This window comes from Peromyscus leucopus, chromosome 2 (genome assembly GCF_004664715.2).
Source record: "Peromyscus leucopus breed LL Stock chromosome 2, UCI_PerLeu_2.1, whole genome shotgun sequence".
Taxonomy (NCBI): Eukaryota; Metazoa; Chordata; class Mammalia; order Rodentia; family Cricetidae; genus Peromyscus; species Peromyscus leucopus.
Window position 1 is genome coordinate 17,862,369 of NC_051064.1, and position 22,317 is coordinate 17,884,685.

General features: G+C 37.4%; 1 protein-coding gene across 4 annotated transcripts in view; it reads right to left on the reverse strand.

Annotated features, from left to right (window-relative positions):
* Triqk (triple QxxK/R motif containing) overlaps positions 1-21,478 on the reverse strand; it is a 73,056-nt gene extending 51,578 nt beyond the window's left edge. For 2 of the 4 annotated variants that reach the window (XM_028871603.2, XM_028871602.2), the window contains exons 1-2: positions 21,344-21,478; positions 3,019-3,118 (exon numbers count right to left, since the gene is read on the reverse strand). In XM_028871603.2, the coding sequence (XP_028727436.1) occupies positions 3,019-3,057 (39 nt within the window). In that variant the 5' untranslated portion in view covers positions 3,058-3,118; positions 21,344-21,478. The remainder of the gene's footprint in view (positions 1-3,018; positions 3,119-21,343) is intronic. The other 2 variants (XM_028871605.2, XM_028871604.2) reach the window with 1 other exon arrangement.
* Positions 21,479-22,317: the final 839 nt, after the last annotated feature.

A 22,317-nucleotide genomic window follows, 5' to 3' on the forward strand; every position in this document is an offset into this window, starting at 1 on the left:
CCCTCCCATCTGGATCCACTCCCTTTCTCTCTCTCTCAATAGGAAAGAAACCGGCTTCTAAAGGATAACAATACAATGAAATATAATAAGAGATAATTAAAAAACACAGAGAAATATGACAAAACAAACAAACAGGAGGAAAAAAGCACAAGAAACAGAAACAGATGCAGAAATTGCATAGAATCACAAAACAGGAAGCCATAATATATGCATAAAGGACCTGTAGGATAAGAGAGAGAGAATGAGAGAGAAGAAATAAATAAATGAATGAATGAATGAATAAAGATAAAATTTGAAAGAAAAAGTCCTGACATAACATTTATAAGACAGGATTCGTCAAAGATGCCATTGAGTTTGTTTTCTGGCCATCTACTCCTGGGCATGTGGCCTATCCTTAAGAGTAGAACAAGATGGAACAGGACTTGGAATAAAGACAAATACTACTGTTCTACTAAAGTAACATAGCAATAAATGACTCCTAATGACATTCTGCTATACTCATAGATCAATGCCTTGCTCAGGTATCAACAGAGAAGCATCCTCCTACAGCAAATGGGAATACAGAAACCTGCACCAGACAATATGGAGAGAGTTAGAGATGCTGGAACACGTCTCTAAAGGGGTTGTTTCCATGAAATCCCTCCCCTTGGGGCTCAGGAAACCCTGTGGAATATGGGGCAGAAAGATTATAAAAGCGAGAGGGAATGGAAGACACCAAGGAGCCTGCACACAGCATGGCTGATGTACATATGAACTCACAGAGACCAAGGTCACATACTAAGAGCCTACATAGATCTGCACCAGATGGGGTCCTAGAGCTGAAAGGAAAAGTGGACACATGCCTCCATCTCTAAACTAGAAGTATCTCCAATGATAACCACTTGCAAATGAAAAACTAGTTTCTCCGATGGAATCTCACTAGGGAAAGCACAGTATTTTTTATGATATTTTCTCTTTCACCCTTAAATTTTTTCTTTCTCTATCATTGATCTTCCAATTCAATGTTTAAGCTTTTCACTATACCACATCACTATTTTAATAATGAAGTTCATAAACTACATTATTAATTCACAAAAGTACTAAAAAGATAAATACACGCTGGCCTACCAAACACAAGGTTCAGAGTGGTGTACAAAGCCTGGTCACAGACAGGGATACCCACTATGGTAATACTGAAACTAACTTGGAGGAAAATAGAAGAAACACAAGACTGGTAAATAGCATCCCTCATTGTAAAAGCATTGGTGAACATTTGTGAGTTTCATTTCAAGGAGGTTAATTAGGTTCTCCGAGCAAATACAAAAGAAAGATGGCTCCACTCCTCGTGGCAGGCTGCTAATTTGACATACGTCAGAGAATTCTGTTCTTCACAAGTTCTGTTCTCTCAAGGTGCTAGTTAACTAGCACCTAACTGATATTGGGGGAAGAATCAAGCAATTCTACTCCAGACTTCAGATGAGCAAAGGGAAATAACTAACTCCAGGTCACTACAACCATTCTGTTATGTCCAGCCTATTATAGTGGAAGAAAACAGAAACAAACACGAACGTGAAGGAATAGCTATGAGAACCCAATTCAGGAGCATACACTCACTAAAAGAAAGTTCCAATTATAAGAATGCAGAATGATGCCCCCTCCCCCACGTGCTACCATCACATCCAGGCAGCCTCAAGCTTCTTACCCACAGTTCAACTTCTGAATGTTTCAGTTACATAGTCAATTGTAAGTACTAAGATGCCCATAGTTCTGTGAAGTGTGATGAAATCTCATATTGTCCTACTCAGTTCTGCCTAAGCCATGATTTGCTCAGTGTATCTATATTGTATATTTTACCATTCCATTGGTCCCTTAGTAATGAATTATCTTACTATCTCTGTGTACACAAATATCCTTATTTTATTTAATAATGATGACAAACCATAAAAGTAATTGTGCTATTAGCTCATACATACTAATTATACATTTCAAAGTACCTCTTGTTAGAGAAAAGTGTAAGAACAATGAGATATTTTGAGTAAGAGGGTGATAGAGAGGTCACATAAGTTTTAATATATTACTATCCTATCTGATTTAACTGCTCTATTTTGTTGTTGGTTATTGTTATTAACCATTTACTGTTCCTAATTTATAAATTAAGTTTAGAGAGATGTATATATAGGAAATGCACAGTATATGTACAGCTTGGTATTACCCAGTTTCAGTACCCACTATTGGTCTTAGAACATATCCAATATATGAAAAGGAGAAAGGATATTGTACTAAAGGCCTATTTAGCAAGAGTTCCTTCCATAGAGTGTATTACATCTAGCTTAATATATAAGTACACAAAAAGATAAAAGCAAAAGCAAAAACGAAGAACTAAACAAGAACAATTTAAAGAGATAAGTAAACACCAAAACCAAACATAGCAATGATATTGGAATCCCCAGAGTGTTTTATTTTATTTGCTTGGCTGTTGCTTGTTGTACCCTTTCTTGTTTTATTGAGACAAGGTCTTACCATGTAGCTAAAGCTGGCCTTGAACTCACTTTGTAGCCCATGCTGATCTTAAACTCACAGTATTAATTCTTCCTGCCACCTCCTAAATACTGAGATTGCAAACCTGAACTACTAAAGTGGCAAGGAATTTAAAGTAAGTATGACTAATAGGCTAAAAATTTTAATGGATAAAGTTGATAGTAACAAAACAAACAAAAACTACAAACCAATATCCCTAATGATCTTAGATGCAAAAATATTCAATAAAATACTAGCAAACTAAATACAGGTGCATATCAAATTTAGTCATCATGATACAGTTAGCTTAATCCCAGAAATACAAGGATGATTAGTTCAATACACATCAGTAAACATTATAAATTATATAAATGAACTTAAAAAAAAATCATATGATGATCTCAGTAGATGCAGAAAAGCCTTCCACAAAATCCAACATGTCTTCATGATAAAAACCCTAGATTGGAAATGAGTGGCAGGAACATGCCTCAACACAATAAAGGACATATATGATAAACTCACAGCAAATGTTGTCTTCAGTGGAGAAAAACTTGAAGCCATCCATTGAAATTAGGAATGAGATAGGGCTATCCACTATCTTTACTGGTTTTAGACATGGAATCTGGAGCAATATGGCAAGAGAAGGAAATTAAAGGAATAGAAATATGAAAAGAAAAAGTCTACTCCCCCTATTCACATATGACACGATACTATATATAAGAGATCACAAAAATTTCACCAGAAATCTTCTAGGAAGAATCAACAATATCAGCAAGTGACAAGGTACAAATCAACTTACAACTATCAGTAGCCTTTCTCTCCCGCCAACACACACACAAGAAAGAGGTCACGGCCACTCCCATTTATAACAGCCTCAAGGATGATAAAATAACCGGGAATAAACATAACCAAGGAGGAGAAATACATCCACCATCAAAATTTCAAATCACTAGACAAAGACACTAGAAAAATGAAAAAAATGTGTGTTTATGGCAGAATTAAGATTGTGAAAATGACCACTTATCAAAAGCAATTCATAGATTCAACGCAATACCAATCAAAATACCACAACATTCTTCACAGAACTATTAAAAAAATCCTAAAATTCATATGGGACCTAAAAGACGCCAGAAGGTCAAAGCAATACTGAGCAAAAAGAATAATAGTAGAAAAAATTTCATTCCTAGCTTTAAGATATATTGTAGAGCTACAGTAGTGGGACTGGCACAGAAATAGACATGTAGACCAATAAAACGAAATAGAAGACCCAAACATGAGTACTCATAACTCCAACCATCTGATAGTGGACAGTGTCAAGACACATACACTGGAGAAAGGACAGCAGCATCACCAAATGGTGCTGCGAAAACTGGTGTTCACGGACAGAAGAATGAAATTAGACTCCTATCTATCAATTTCCCTGTACAAAAATTAGTGCCACAAAATAAAATACCTCAATTTAGAGCCTGAAATGATAAAACTGACAAAACAAAGTATACTCAATACTCTACAGCATATAGGCATAGGAATAGACTTTCTGAACAGAACTACATTTGCCTAAGAATTAAGGCCAACAGTTGACAAATGTGACCTCATAAAACTAAAAAGCTTCTGAACAATAAGGAAACAATCGATCAAGTAAAAAAGAAACCCACTGCATGAAAGAGAATATTTGACAACTATATATCTGACAGAAGATGAATATATTTCTTAATGTACAAAGAATAACAACAATAAAAAAAAATCCAAGGAAACATATGACTCTTTAAAAGATAACTAGGGACATAAAAGGAGAGATTTCAACAGAAGAAATAAAAATAGATAAGAAATACCTCAAAAGTTTTCATCATCCTTAGCAATTAGGGATCTGCAAATTAAAATAACTTTGATATCCTACCTTATACTGGTCAGAATAGTTATGATCAACAAAACAGTTGACAAAAAAATGATGGCTGGTGAGGTTGTTGGGAAAAGGGAACCCTCATTTCCTAGCTGTAAATCTTCAGATGTGAATATACAATATAGGGTAAACACAAAGAGGAGGGAAATATAAAGGGACCATGGAGAGTGGCTTGAGGGGGGAATAGCAAGAAGCAGATGATATGACATGATATGATATATGATATGATATGACTGATATGAAGCAGGACACAGAAAACCAGGGACTGGGGATCCAAGTAGAGATGAGGGGAGGTCATTAAGGAAGGAGAAGAGATGAGGGACAAATAATACCAAGGTTGTTCGATAAAACCTTAAGCAATCTCATTATTTTGTATGTAATTAAAATCTTATGCAAGTTTATTCATATAATATACATGTATACATATATAATGTATGTTTACAAACATGCACATATGCAAATGATGCCACTAAGGGTGACAATGCTCCTCACAAGAACAAATGACTAACAAAAAATCAGTGCCAGGCAAGAAAACCCTCCTTTTGAATGGTTGGTCAGAATAGTTCAAGTGACTCCCAAAACAGTTTAACTATGGCTATTGCCCTAAGTTGCCTCCCAGAGGCTGAAAAGAAGTGTCTATTGCTGAAGAAACAGAAAACAGAACTCTGAAGATTCACGTTGAATTTAATCCTAAAGCCTCCTTCTTCTTGTGGTCCAGCTTCCATCATACCAGAAAATATTAAGCAAGCTGCTAAGAGAGGAAAGCAATTAATTGTCCCAACCAGCTGTGACAACTATGAAGTATAACAATGACCAGCATGACAAGATATCCATAAAGATGTGGTAAGTGGCACTCACATGTTGGTGAAAGCCAGCTGCTGTCTAATTGGATTTCAAGCCCACTCAAGAGGAGAGAAATCATGGCTGGTACTAGAAACCTAGCCAATGTTTCAGGGCTGGTGAGGTCATGGACCTTAGGAGAGAATATACTACTGCCCCTTTGTTAGCCAACATAATTCCTAACTACATTCCAAACCTTCTCCTTAAACCCACAGATAAGTGTAACTATCGTCCCTCACTACAGAAACTTCTTTTTACAACAAATGGAGACTACCATAGACAACTACAATTGGAAACAATGCAGAGATCGACAGATCATGGGGAAGCCCAGCCCATGGACACATCTACATCACAACTCCATCTATCACTCAGGGAACAATGCACAAGAGTTGGCTTAAAGACTGTAAGAGCCAGAACACTAGGAAATCTGCTGGAAAAGAGGATTTCACAGGAATAGCGCTATAAAGAAGATCTGAACAATGGTAATATCAGTAGACATGCTAACAGGAAATGGTAAAATCCAATGGGGTCACATTCCTGAACAAGGAACTGTAGGCAGCTGTTGACTGCTGAGAGTGGGAGAGTGGCCGCTCCCAGGGACGAGCCTTCTCTGGTGATTCAGCACAAGCTCTCACTGCTGGCATGAAAGCAGAACTGAAGTCACTGTTGGGCATTTTCTTGTAAACTTAATCATATACTTACCATTGAACCAGCAATTACAACATTTGGTATCTACTAAAAGAAGCTGAAGATTTATGTTCACACAAAAACCTGCACCTAACTTAGAAGCAACGAATATATCCATCAATAGGTGAATTTTCAAAATATGACACTTTCACACAAAGAAGTATAATACTATATATATTTATATAATACTATATATATAATACTATATATATATGTATATATATATATATAAAACCAAACACAAAACAACTGAACAGAAACCAACTACTTGGTGAAAGAAACTAGTATTAAAAAAGCTATTACTCTTTTTATTATTTTTAATTAGCACACCAAGTAATGGGTTTCATCACAGCTATTTCATGTACATGCACACTTTGTTCTTATTAATCCCCCTCTAACTCCCCCTCACCTTACTCTGTTTCTGCTACATATGAGAAAAAACATGTTATATTTGTTTCTCTGAATCTGGCTAGCTGTATTTAACACGATAACTGTCAGTTTGATCCATTTTTCTACAAATGTCATAATTTAATTTTTCTTTATAACTGAATAAAATTACATGGTGTAGATCTACCATATATTCTTTACCCATTAATCTCTTCATAGACATATACATTGGTTCTATTAACTAATATGAACAGGTGAGCAGTCAAGATGGATGTGCAAGGGTCTCTATGGTAGGACTGACAGTCCTTTGAGCATGTATACAGGAGAGGTATATCTGGGTCCCATGATATTTCTACTTTTAGTATATAGAGAAACCTCCATATTGATTTCCATAGTGTCTATACTAGTTTACACTCACACCAACAGTGTATAAGGGTTCCTCTGACACCACATCCTCACTAGCATGTGCCGTTTTGCTGATGATAGCTTTTCTGAGAGGAGTGAAATGGATTCTCAAAGCAATTTTACTTTGCATTTCCTTGATAGCTAAGCACTTAATTCTGGTCAAATATACCAAAAATATACATAAGAACAAAAGACAGCCTTGTTGATAAGTGAAGCCAGGAAAACTGGACAGATTCAAATGCAGAAGACATTAGATACTTATCTCTAATCCTGCACAAAAATAACCTTCCAGTGGATCAAAAACCTCAGTATAGGACCTTAAGCCCTGAAACTTCTTAAGGAAAACACTTCAAGATATAAAGGCAGGACAAACTTTCTTTAAGATGACTCCAATCACACAGCAAATAACCCTAAGGTTTAAATGAAATTTAGAGCTGAACAGCAAAGAAACTATCAGCAGTGTGAACAGGCAGCCTATAGGATGAATGAAAATCTCTTCCAGCTATACTTTAGAGATGGGTTAAATATAGAATATATAAATAACTCCGAAAATTAAAAACACAAAACAATCTGTCTGCCAGTACATGAGCTAATGAACATAATAAAGAGTATTCAGAAGTAGAAACACAAACAGCCAATATGGATTTTTTTCAGTATTCCACAAATTCTATTACTCTAGCTGTATTATATTCAGCAGGAAAAGCAAAATTATGGAGACAGATATAGGCAAAGTGGTGGTGTCTAGGAGTCGTGAGTCCTGGAAGGATGAAGACACAGGAGACTCCCAGAGCTGTAAATATATTCTGGGGACACATGTCCCTATACATAGGGACAGAGATGGTACCAACAGTGAAGCCTACAGAGCAGTGAGCTTGGAGTGAGCCACTGTGCACTCCTTAGGCTACCGCACGTGCGCACATGCACACACACACACACACACACACACACACACACACACACACACACCACTGTGCTGTGGGATGTGGATCACAGATGAGACTACATGTGTGCTGGGACAAGAAATACATGGGAAATCTCTATATCATTCTCTCTAATTTCCTGTAATCCTAAAACCGATCACAAAGAAGTTTTATAATAAAAGACTCACATAAAAATGCTTCTATAAAGCACTATGTAATTATTTAAGTTTCCAAAAATTTTCTTTGAAGAAATTTTATTATTACATGATGAAAGATTCATGAGTCTAGTCCATGAGCTAGACTGCATCTCATGAGTGATTCTCAGAGAAACCACGCAGAATTCTTTTAAGGAATATATCTCCAAATTTTGCTGACCTCACAACAATGTAAAGAATGCTGAGCTTTCTAGGGCAGTTTCTGCAGTAAACTGTGCAATCGAGCTTAGTAAATGCCTAATATTGTGCTGTAATTCTGTGCCTCTGTTCTGATGCCTTCCATTCCACTCCATACTTATCCCCATGCTCACGCCTCTCAAATCCCCAGCCACCTTCACTCAGTCTAGACACATGGGCTTGTTCCCCTGGTCAAACAAATGTACAGCAAGCAGTAATCACTCACTTTGCAAGCTTGCCATAATTCATTCTTTTCCACACACATCAATTCACAGACACATCCTCAGAAACAGTCTGTCTGCAGTTATGCCTCTGTTTGGATCTCAAAGCAAACAGCACCCTGTCCTCTGTCAAGCTGTCTGCTGTGCTCAGATGTCCCCAGACAGTCTCACTCTTTCTACCTCTGTCCCCTCCTTTCTATCTTCACTGCCGATGTCCAACCAGAGACATCATCTGCTCACTAAATTCATATTGTAACTGATTTTCCTAACGCCAGCTCCCTCCCCTCAAATCCATCTCTATAGCACTTCTAGAATAAGCTTTACATACTTAAAGTTAGTTAAGATCCCCTGGGGTTATAGTTCAATGTTTATCTTTATCTGTAAGTGTAGTTTAGTGTAGTCTGGCTTTTCCTTTCTCAACAATCTTTTTTTCCTTTTTAGCTCCCACCAGCCCACACACACTTACATACACACATGTACGTACACACACACATGTACACACACGTACACACACACATGTACACACACACACGTGTACACACACATACATGCATATACACACATACACACATACTGTGTTCCAACTATTTTGAGTTATATACAACTCTGAATTTATCAACGTACAGAACAGTTTACTATTTGTGCTTATATTCTCTCTTTCTTAGAATAGGATTTTTAGGTTTTTAAATTCTTCTTTACCTACTAATCTAATGTTCTTCCTTCAAAGCAGGAGAAAAGGGCTGGTGAGGTAGATTAGTAGAAACAGACACTGCCATCATGCCTGATGACCTGGCTTCTACCCCCAGGACACATATAAGAAGGAGAGAACTGACTCCTGCAGATTGTCCTCTGACTTCCATGCACATTCTTTGGTCCATGAGCTCCCCCATACACACAATACACACCGCACCCAAAATGGTGAAAAGCTATGTCTACTATTAACCTGCCTCTCCTCTCCTCCACCCTTCCTCCTGTTAGGAGGTGGTGCTGTACTCAGCAGCCCTAACATCTGGAAGCGAGTCATTTGCTTTGACTAGTGAAACTCGAAATTCAGCTCCCAAGCAGCTTGTCTCTTTCACTGCTGCAGTGATCACTGGGTATGTTCAAGTGTTGGGGGCACTTAAGCTTTCCTAATAATCCATTTTGGGCATATTGCCCATGTAAGAAATAAACTTTGTGGTTTCAAGACATTGAGCTATGGTCTTGCTTACATGCACATATGAATATATCAACATCCAAGGCTATCCTAACTGCTAATCATTTTCCAGGAAGCATTTCATGAATACACTATACTCTGATTTAGGTCAATACAACATTTTGTTACATGTTTTTATTACACGCTATTGTAATAAAATGGCTGCTGTAATTATGTTTTCTTTATTAAACTGTATGTATCAAAGCAAGAACTGTGCACAGCATTTAGTATCATCACTATCTAGAAATATTTAACTCTTAGTATGTACTTTACAAATGATTATGAATTCACTCATCACTCACTTATTAGTAACCAAAGACTAGTTAATGGAGACTGAGTAAAAACACAGCCATCACATACTGCATTTACTTGCTTGTCTTGCTCTGACCAAACTACCTCTCAAGAAATGACTTAAGGTAGGAAGGACTTCCCTTGGTTCACTATTATGGACACAGTCCACTGCAGCCCTGCAGGCATGGTGGGAGGTGCATGTCACAGTGTGACAGCGGGGGCAGGATGCTGCTGGCTTCCATCTCCATGGACCCAGGAAAGACAGACAGGGCAGGAAGCAGGGCTCACCTACACATCCTGTGGCCCACTGAGTTACTTCTTCCACTAAACCTCAACTCCCAAAGACTCTACAGCCTCCTCACAAAGCACCAAGTGTTCAAATACATGAGGTTTGGTGGCACATTCCACAATAAAACCACAATTATATCTCACATTCTTGTTGGTGACAACCATAATAAGCAAGGTAAGTACCAAATATATGACTTATTAAAAACTCATTAATACTACAAGATAGAGAATGATACAGTGTTGATGGCAGACCTTCTAACTGAAAAGTGACCTTTTAATACACATAGATGGTGACATTTTAATGCAGTGCAAAAGAAATAGACTAGAACAGCAAGTTCAAGCTTTCTGAAATGGGGTGGGGGATGAGCCTGGAAATGTTCAAAGAGTGTGGGCTAAGCCTGGAACAAACGAATGGGTACAAGGGCAAAGATGAGACCAGAAAGTAAACATGGGGACAGGTTTGGTAAAGAAAGCCTGGCCGACTTCAGAGGCTCAGCTTTCCACTGGAATAACCGACAAGCGTGAATCAGGAGAGAGAAAGGAAAAGGGGGGTCCAACGGGTAAGAGGCTGACTTCATGCTGTTTCCTCTCCATAACTCTTTGAAGCAATGTGTCACTATACTAAGGAACAGTAAATGTAATGCTGTATAGCTAATTTTATGTTCACTAATTAATATATTGCAACATTGATTAAAGCCAATAAGTAATTACCAAAATATTGTAATCTACTAAAGTATAATAATGTACCAAGCATCAAGAGACTACATGCTAAATGTGGTAATAAGTCAGTACATAACAACACAATTTTATGTAACAAATAAGTTAGATTAAAAATCCACAGCTTATGAATCTTGATTTACTTTATGTCTAAATTACACAAATAAAACCATGTAAAACATTTTCTCATTATAATTGTGCCCTCTGTAACAAAAAGCCTTGTTCATAACCCAAGTTCATTGCCAGAAGCAAATAACTCAAACCAAGAAAAACAAAGTAAAAGGAAACAAACCACAAATCAAAACACCTTTTTCCACATGTTCAATCAAGAACACACACCTTACACTGTGTCCTTGATGCTGCCAAGTCTAAACTCTGGAAACCGGCCAAACAAGAGACGTTTCCCGAAGCAAGGCCTCAGAAGCTGAGCTGCATTCCTGGCAAATTCAATTCCAGTCACCAAAACTTACACTCTTGCTTGATTTTTCTTACTGTAATTTAAGATGAGACTATATGGACAAATTAAATGGATGATTTCCAGTTACCTAATTGACTAAAAACAAGACACGTTGAAGGGGCTGGAGAAAGAGTCCAGCGATAAAGAGCTTGCCGTGCAAATATAAGGACCAGCGTTCAGGTTTCCAGGACGTATTAAATGCCAGGGAGGAGAGGGGCCACTGGAAATCTCAGTGCTCGAGAACAGAGTGGCTATCCCTGAAGCAAGCTGGCTAGCTGGATTAGTCAAGTGGGTGAGCTCTGGGCTCTAGTGCCCAACCCTATCTCATTATATTATGTGGAGATAATTAAGGGAGACACTTAATGGAGGGCCCGGGCCTCCAGATACACCCACACATACATACAAATACAAACATGTGACATATACACACATATGAGCAAAAAATAATTTAAAAATTAAAATGAAACAAAAAAGATGAGACTATTTGGAGTTTTGTATGGTTCTTCTTGTTTCATTCCTTGATTCCTGGTTTCTAACTGTTATCTATTTAACCTAAAACTGATTTAACTTCCCCAGAAAATTTAGAAAATAATGCATTTTCATAAGACATAGTTCCATAACAATGGCTAGGAAATGGTCCATAACAGGAAATCATTACAGAAATTTACTTGACCTGATATATGTGCAAAGGTCATCTGAGAAGCAGTGGGAGGTGTTCTACTACATTCTAGAGCACTGGTTCTCAACCTTCCTAATGCTGCGACCCTTTAATATAGTTCCTCATGTTATGGTGATTATTTACCATATGGTGACGGGATTGGGAACTGTCAGGCGGGACACAGAAAAGCTTCCAGCTATACTCAACCATAAAATTAATTTGTTGCTACTTCACAACTGTAATTTTGCTACTGTTATAGATTGTAATGTAAATATCTGATATTCAGGATATCTGGTATGTGACCATCAGAGGAGTTGAGAGTCACAGGTTGAGACCCACTAGAGTCGTACATGAATATAAAAGACTAATTTCAAATTATGAACTTTCAGCTATTTCAATTTGTGTATCATTGACTCATAAAATAATAGTATTTAATCATAAACTTTAAAGTGCATATTATTTCCTAAACACTTATTAACAGTAATAATGGAAAACAACCATATATATGTAATGTATTCATTTTTGTTCAATGTATACATGTGTTCATTTAATATCAAAATAATATTATTACATATATATTTTGCACCAAACTGAATTTTTCTCTAGTTTATACTGAAATTACTCTCATATAGATGAGAATCAAATTTTTGTGAATCCAAGATGCTTTCTAATAATACTAACTGAAAACTAAAAACCATATATTTGAGAATATAAATTTTTCAATTCCAATATGATCAATATAAATATCCTACAATTTTAGGTAATACTCTTTTAAATTGTGTGTATATAGGGGTGAGTGAGTGAGTGGGTCAGTGCACACACACACACACACACACAAGTACGCATGCAGACAAGAACAGGCATGTAAGTGAGGGTGCCTGTGAAAGCCAGAGGGTGTACCAAATCCTCTGAATCTGGTACAGTACGCCCCCCAGCATGGGTGCTGGGAACTGATCTTCAGTACTCTGCAAAAGCAGCAAGCACTCTTCCCTACAGAGCCATCTATCCAGCCTGAAGACCTTTTATAAATACAGATAAGAATTCAAGAGTCATAACTTGAAAGAATGGCTTTTAAATAAATACTGCTATTACAGAATAAAGTTTAATGCTTATATCATACCACAGAATAAAGATAACAAAAAATAAATCATAGCCCTAAATGCAAGGGCTAGTATTACAATAAACTTGAAAAAACATCTGTGATAAACTTCATGATTTTCAGCTACATAACTGTTTCTTAGAGACTAAATCCAAAGTAAACAAAAAACTTAACTACAATTAAAATACTATGTGCTTCAAAGAGGAAAACAGTACAAAGATAATCCACACAATACAAGAGAACATTTACAAATCCATTATTGGATAAAAGTTTTGTACTCAGATGATATGAAGGATAATTACTACTTAGCAATTAAAAAATATTTATCCAATTTTACAGTGATCAAATATTTGAAATGACATGTTTCCAAAGGATTTTCAAATTTGTAACAAGCACATTAAAAGATATTCAATATCATTATTTATCATAGAAATTCAGAACAACGGCACATTACTTCACCTCTGTATGGTTGGCTATATCAAAAGGAAAACAATGACCATGAAGAGAGACTAGAAACCCCATGCACTGGTTGGAAAAGTAAAAGAGTGAACTCATGCGTTAGAGAGCAGTCACTGCTCTCAAAAACCCAAACATAGGATCACATATGACCAACATTTCTTTCTGTTCCTAAGTGTACACTCAAGAGAAATGAAGGATCTCTGTACAAAACATGCACATGTGTCTTCAGAACAGAATTATTTTAACAACTGAAAAGAGAAACCAATCCATAATGCACAGACTGAAAAGTCAAGACACAGCCACATAATGGAATATTAGTGAGAAAAATGAATCAAATGCTGATGCATGTTACAACACAGATGATCCTAGAAAACAAGCTAAGTGAAAAACAGCAGGCAGAAGAGCGCACCAACTGTATCAATGCTATTGCTCACTTTACATGAAATATTCAGAATAGGAAAAATCAATAGAGAGATTCAAAGATTGAGGGTTGCTTATAGTGTAGCAGTAGAAGAGAGAAAGTATAATTTCCAATGGAGAAAAGATTTCTTGTTGAAATAGAAAAAATATTTCATCATTAGTGTTAACAGTTGTACAATTCTGTAACATTCTAAACCTATTCAAATGTATCATTTTAAAAATGGCAAATCTTATGTTTGTGAACTATATATCTCAATATAGAGTTTAAAATAAAAGTGTCATAACTTATTATGAAGTCCCTGTCTAAAAACTTGGGGGCCACGTGTGTCTTAGAAGCTTTTAGACTATGTAAAGGTAACATGTCCATCTTTCAACTCACAAAGAGAAGCAAAGATGAACACTGAAGAAATCTCATGCCCAATGAGGGCATTAGAATGCCAATGACAGTCCATCCCTGGCTGTCACATCAATCACAGATTATGCAAAGCTCCAGAAATGGTAATTTAATGGAACTACTGAATTTTTAAAATGTAAATAACAGGAACTGACCCTTTATAAATTATGATGAAATTAGTGATACTATTGACCAGTTGGCATTTGTAAAATGGCAGTTAACATGGCAAGCACTGTGATTATGTATTCAGCTATACAGTCAGAACTTGTCTTTATGTCCCTCTGGAATAAGTACAATTAGCTGCAACTGAAGAAATGGTTCCCGTGGGACTCAGTAAGTGACCAACTTGAGCATGCTACCTTGAGAGGGGAAGGGGATGAAATCTATCCACAGAGTTCACTCTTTATAGGGAATGTGTTCTGAGCTGTGGACTGACATTCCACGAGTGAAATGGAAGAAAAACACTTTATAAGTGAAATATAAATTCATATATATATATATATATATATATGAAATATTATTCAGAAAATAATTTCATTATTACTTGAGCCAATATTAAAAGTGGAGCACAAGTAGTCAAATTCATCATAGGCACTTACATGTTAATTTTAATCAAAAGAAATGCTAAGCATTAGTTTAGAGATTGCATTATCCACTCCTAAACTATAACATCTAAATACTGCCAAGCAGCCCTCTAAACAAAATAAAACTGTAAGCTTTCATGAACTTTCTATAGGCAAAATTTAAAGATATCACAGAAAACAAATATACATGATTGTGGATTATGTTTTGTCTAAATTGATATACTTAGGAAGTCCAGATAATAATACATTTTGTAGCTCATAGATAACTTAATCTTCTGAATTTTGAATGATTTTGATTTATTTAGCACATATGTTTACATATGACAGCATTTTATATACTCCATGTGTTCCTAGGGCAGCTAAGAAACTTTATATACAATCCTTTAAAGGAGAGTGTTATCAATAACATAGAGGTTTGTCAAGGTTACCCTCAATTATATGATAACAGAATTAAATAATTTTAGAGAATTTTGTGTTTGAAAGGTTTGAGAACTAATATTTTAAAGGGCTAATCTGGCTGTGTGTTGTTCTATTTTAAAATCTTCAGTAGTTCCTCATCTACATGATGCAGATTTTTTTGCATGGTCTATGTCAGTCTTCTTCATGTGGCTCTAGTTCTCTAGGGCCTCTTCTTTAACAAAGTTATGAATAGTCTGTCCTAGCCACTGAATTCTTTTCTGTTTCCTAACCGAATGGTATGCCTGCCTTTACAATTTCAGCATGTTCACAGCTCTATTCTCTCTCAGTGCAAGCTTCTTCCTAGAGTTATCAATCTTGATTCACTGGAAGTCTTGAAGACTCCATTAAATTTTATATTTATTCTGTATAACTTACATACTCTTCCCAGACAAATCTTTGATTATATGATTAATAAGTAATTCTCTTATTAAATATTACAATGCTTACCTTTATAGTCACAGGGTTTTAACATACAATGGTCAAATATTTATATCTGGATAGTAACATTTTTACCTTTCAAAAGCAAAGTCTAAGATCTTCATGTAAAGGTTGACCCAATTCTATAGATGATAAAAATAAGAGCACCATTATGAAATGTAAAGAAAAGTAGATTTTTCTGATGTTGGCACAGTTCATCAAAGATCAAGAAGATGCTGAGGCAAGTAAACACTGATGGACATCTGGAGTAAATCGGGATCTACTGAATGGAAAGGCACCATTCAGTCTTATATATTAACGTTTATCATTCAGGCCTGGAGTTAAAAACATTTTACTAGCTGAAAACAAACAAGAGATTCAAAAGGCATTTTTTTTTTTATGTAAGATACGACCACTCAAAGAAGGAACAATTTCAAATTGCAATCATAAAGAAAAAAAACTATTTCACATGAAAACAAAAGAATGTACCTTCAGGAATGGAAAGTTCCCACTTTCACATCTGCACTTTGCATTGTCTAATTCCACAAAGCCAGCAGAGCAATGTTTTAGGAACTTAAAATATATACCCATGTGTCTGGTATTTCTAGGGTTTGAGCAATAGAAATCCACTGCTATAAGTATAAGAGAGTCTAGCTACCTTGTTTGCTTTTGGGGAAAACTCAGTCTGGTAAGGTACTAATTATAAGACGTGTTCCATGAACATAAAAGTGTATGTGTATGCTATTTAAGCTGATGAAGCAGTGTCTTCAAATACTTTAGTTAAGTCTTATTTAAAACTGACAGCATGTGTTAAAGAAACAAATCCATTCAGTAGTGACAATATATATTTGAATGAGAATAAAACATTGTGAACTTCTGACTTACTTATACCAGAGATGGTATTATACCCACTAGGGCCAAAGATGTACGAATTTTAATTCACAGAACCTGGAATAAGTTACTGATGGGTCCACACTGTCATTAGGATATGGGGCTACAAAGTCAGACACATGCAATGTTGCTGTCTTAACAGATGAAAGAAGAGGGTCAGATATGTAGGAATGTGGGTGGATGGGAAAGGCACATAAACCAAGAATGTCTACTGGAAGTAACACAAAGGAATACAGCCCTGATAGCACTGTTATTACCATCCAATGTGATACATATCTAACTCCAAACTACACAAGTATAAGTTAATGAAACTGCATTGTTTATAAACCACTAAATTAGTGTCATTACACCAAAAGTAAAGACTCAATGTTTCTTATATTTTTCATTTTCTTGTCATCTTTTCATCTTTGCTGCTCTCTCTCTACTATCACTTTATCTCTGTATGACTTTCCTGGATGGAGTTCTAAACATAGAGGCCATGCATTATGAACACACCAGCATCAAACATTTCCTTGAGTTGGTCTTCTTTGACTTCAGGCATGCCTCTGAGTTGTTCGTTAACTTCCTTGGTTCAATGGGGTGTTTTCTTCAACTTGATTTCACTGCCAAATGCTATGTTTTCCAGAATACCACATAAAAACCTGTATAGGACATTTCTGCATAGTCCAGTGTTTTGGAGGAAACAGATTTGAGGAAAGGAAAGAATCTAGAGAATGGGATCCAAGAAGCAGAGAAGGGACAGTATCAGAAAATAAATAATCTACTATAACCCTACCCAGAGAGACCGAGTGCTACACTGAGTCACTGTGAAGAATGCATTACAATGCTCAAATATGATGGTGGGAAAAAAATAACAAAACCCACTAATCTCCGGGCCTTCTTACACAAAATAAACTTGATGAACAGAAATGTTTTAAAACCCAATAAATAATATGTCTGTTACCAGAGTCAAATCTAAAGCTTTCCATCCAATATACTCCCCACCTGAATCAGGGTATAAACTATAATCCATAATTTGGATCTTGTCACAGGTAGCCATATAATTTATTATTCTAAATATGACATTATTATGCAAAACCAAGTGTTCTCCAGATTGAGTCATCTTTGTTGTATAATAGTTAAAATTTTACATTTTACAATCTAACTGGACTGCTGTTTTTGCAAATATGCAACTATGAGAATCTATAAAAGAAGCAAGCTACTTTATTCTTGCCAGGTTTCCATGACTTCAAAGACTGCTGTTGACAAAAAACCTTCATCTTATGAAATTCTTTTACCTGGTGATTCAACACAATGGTTTGCTATATCACTGAGTACAGAATGTTTACCCTTTTATTATTATTCAAATTTATGAGGTAAAAGAATTTTTTTTCACTAAAATACACACACAAATCACTCTACTGTTTCAAAGACACCTGGCATTTCTACCATATAAAAAAAGATTAAGTATATTTAAGAGGTCTGAAAAAGAATTAGTTCCTAGACTAAATCATTCCTATTTGTTCAATTAAGAAATTTCTTGAGAAAATAAAATATGAGTAAATATGAATCACTATTTTCTATTAGTATCATTTTAACTATTCTGAGAAAATACAAAAATACTATATTCAAAAAAGTATGTTTAAGACATCTATAGAGCCAATGCTATTGAAACCAAAACAAGGATATATGCACAAAGTCTGGGGGAAACACGTCCTCACTTCACACTTTGACATGGAGGAACATGTAAATGTAAAAATTCAATTACACACATCCAATGACCAAGAAATATCACTCACTCATTGTAACCAGAGCACCAGGTTAACAATCCTGAACTAAGATTCCATTCACTCAGTTTCTAAATAAGAGAATGTGATAGTTAGTATTAATTATCAACCGAATAAAACCTTGAATCATCTAGGAGACAGGCCTTTGGGCTTGTCTAAACAGATTATCATCATTATGTCAAGGTGGAGAGACCCAGTCTAAAAGTGGGCAGCACCATTCCCTGGGCTGGGTCTTGGGTTGCATAAAAAGAAGAAAACTAGCTGAGCACAAGCATATACTGTTCATTTCTTCCTGTTGATAGAGTATTCCCAGCAGCCCCATGCTCCTGCCCCCAGGCCTTCCCCACCACCTCTGACTACTTCTGGTACATTAATCCAGAATAAACCTTCCATCCCTCAGTTGCTGTGGTCAGGTATTTTGGCAGCAACAAGGTCAGAGAGCACTGTCTAATCAGTGACTGGGACCCACCAGTCTACATCACTCCCATGATGGAGCTAGTGTGGGGGATACAAAACCGTAAGTCTGAGTAAGCATATCTATTCTAAAGACTAAAAGTTTTCTCCAGCAGGTGATTGAAGGTCTAGTCTCTGGGAAAGGGAATAGAAGGCTAGAGAGGCTAGGAAAGAGGACTAGCCATTTTTTGTATCCTGTCAAGAGCACTAACCCCCAGTCAGCTTGTTAACAGCAAGACTGATGTTCAAATACCGTTTACAAACTCAGGACAAGAAACAAAAATCCATTTCTAAGTCTTAAAATGTTTAAACCGTTGATGCTCTGTCTAGTTTATCTTTCTTTGATCTAGTTTATTTACTAAAAATTGAGAGCCCAAATATAAAGAAGGACAGAGTTCATATGAATAGTTCTAAGAAACACCAGGTCCTTTTGTATACTCAACACTTACTACAAAAGAAATACATACTTCATACTCCAATGCTATCTCTATCCAGTGGGAGCATGTTTATAACCGGTATCTGCTTTTGCGGGTTATCTGAGCAAAAAATATCAAACTCTATTTAAAGTCTTCTATAAAGTCAGGAAAACAGCTACCAGTGAAGAAAACCATGATATGTGTGCTAGTCTATGTATATTAAAACACAAAAGGTCTTTCACTTGAACTGTAAAAAAGAACCAGGAAATGATTTTACAGTTGCATAATCAGCCTCTCTTTGCCCAAATGAACACTGATGCAAGAGAAATTTTTCACATTTTATGTTTATCTCAACTTGTTTAAATACCTGAATATGATTTCATAGGCAAGATCAATGGAGATCTGGAATGAAACACAGCTTACACTTTAACACAGCAGCACGTTATTCAGTATTGGATATTGGTTGATTACTAATAAATATGAGATGGATTGTAATGACCCTATATGGAGAGTTAGATGGGGTAAGAGGCTCCTTGGAAGAAAGAGTATTAAAAATCTCTGCTCCAAAAAATCAGTCATGGGAGAAAGTTATTATCTTGTCCCTAAATTAAAACAGGTGGTCTCAATATAGCTTCCACTTACTCTTCAATTTCTGCCCCATCTAAAGGATTACTTACAGCTTTCCTTGACTTCTCAAAATGGTGACATCAAAAATTTTGGAAATTATTAGATTTAACACTAACATTTCCTAATCTTTCCAAGAGGCCCCACACGACTACATCCCCACTTTTGAGTATTGTAATCAGGTGGGGAACTAATGTTGTTAAGGGCAGAGAAATTGCCATGCAAGGCACTCATGTGCTACCTAAGCAGTAACAACGCTGAACCAGTAAAGGAAAGATTAAAGGGCTTCATTTTCATTTCTGAACAAATCAAAGAACTAAGAGAAGAGTCAATAACATTTTAAAGTACTCTAAGCTAAACAAATGGAAATTGTAATCAGTAACACCTTGCATTTGTACAGATCACTATTTTAATCATACTTTTAAATCAGTTAATCCTACTAGGGTAGACACTAGATTGAGCACTTTAGAGATGAAAAATGGTTGAGGGTTCTCATATAAGGAAAACTAACCTTGCCTTACTGGCTAGTGAACAGCCGAAGAAGCAAAGCTCCCTTCCTGAGGATTTACATTGGAAGCCTAGCACAGAGACAGAAAGGCCAACTTCTTTCTCCTTTGTGTTTTCCTATAGAACGTTTGTTCTGCTGAAGCATGTGGGGCCAAAAGATATGGGGGAAGAAGAGATCTGCAAAAGTTACCTGCGTTGTACTTGTAGTTCATCATTAAATATGGGTCCAATAGTAGGTGTTTTGATGTTTAATATGCTTCACAGTAGACTGCAAGGAAGACCATATACGAAAGCCCTTCCTGTAATGAGTTGCAACTTCCAAAGGAAGTTCATTAAGGTCAAGTGGAAGACATCATACCGCAGAACTCCTTTTCCTAGGCACCCACACAGACAGCAACATCGTTTGGGTTCAAGGATTCACCAAGCATCAGTAAAAGTAACCCCATTTTGCCAGGAGCACTAACCAATAAAGCAACTCTTCTCTACAAATGTTTTGGTTTCAGAGACTGTTCCCACAAAAGGTAAACAGAATAGGGTATACAGGAATTAAAACACAGAAGAGGGAGGCCTGAGCAGAATTTGTAGAAACTAGAGTTACACGCAGCTATGAAACGGCCCTCGAGTTAATGGACAGCACAGGGAGCGAATCCACAGCCTAGGGTAAGACCGGGGCGGAGGGGAGTGGGTGGGACTGAGTTTCAAGACCAGGAGCTCCAAGACACGCTGGCAGGGCGCACCCCGCGTTGCTCGGCAACCGAGGCGGCCACGCCCACCCCGCCCCAGCCCAGCCAGAAGGACACGGGTGGAAAAGGAGGCCTCGGAGCCTAGCTCTCCGGGAAGAGCCTCCCAACGCCCAGGCCCCGCGCCTGGGGCCGCCCCCGGGCCGGAGCTACAGTCTCCGGAGACAGGGCTGGGAGACGCCGAGGAAGCGCGCTCCCAGCCCCGGGCCCGCATCCTGAGCACTGGGACCCCGAACCCCCAGCCCTCGCCGGAAACACACCTCAGCGGAGCACAGCGAGGGCGGCCCAACTGCGGGTCCGGCCGGGTGAGCAGCTGTCCACGCTGCTGTCACTCAGAGGCAGGGGCGGGACGAGGAGCCGCGCACCCCTACTCCGGGAGGACCATAGGAGGAGGGGCGGGGCCAGCCCTCAGTCTGCGCTCTGATTGGCTAGACCTTCCCCGCGCGAGCCTGCAGGATGGCGCCAGCCCTTAGGCCCATCCCTTCTCAATACCAGAAAGCTTCAGTACTTCTGAGGATGCACGAGTTAACCTAGAGAAGTCTGACTTTTTCACAAACATAATAAGTTATTTTAACGAGTGGCCAACTTCCACCTTTCACACGCAAACACACCCAAATCCAGTCGGGGGAATATCCTTAGGAAAACTTTCCAACAGTCAAGGGGTGGGGAGGTCGTGAGATTCAAAAAAAGAAAATGAATGGGAAACGCTTGGTTTAATTTTTTACTTTTAACAAGACAGTCAGTTTAGGAAAAGTAATTGTTGAAATGTGACCAGAGACTATGATTGTGGGTCTTTTTCAGAAACAGTTTTCACATCTGTAAAATAAGAACAAACAATATTGAGGTATTTAACATTGGGAATATATTTGACAATTGACTGCTTTCTAAATTGTGCTTTTTACAATCCTGACAACACCTCTTGAAAGATTATTATCTACAGTGTAGGAAACAGGCTAGAACTGGTTAAGTTTATTTAATCACTGAACAAAGCTAAGGGCCAGCAGTGTTTCTCTTTATACTGATGTAAACTAAATTTAAAATGCAAACTGTAGGAGTCAGAGGGAGTGGAGGACACCAGGAGAAACCACCAAATCAACTAAGTGGGGCTCACATGGTCTCACAGAGCCTGAAGCAGCACGTGGCCTGCATGGGTCTGCACCAGGTCTTCTGTGTGTGTGTTATGGCTGTTAGCTTAGTGTACTTGTGGGACTCCTAACAGCGGGAGCAGGTGTAT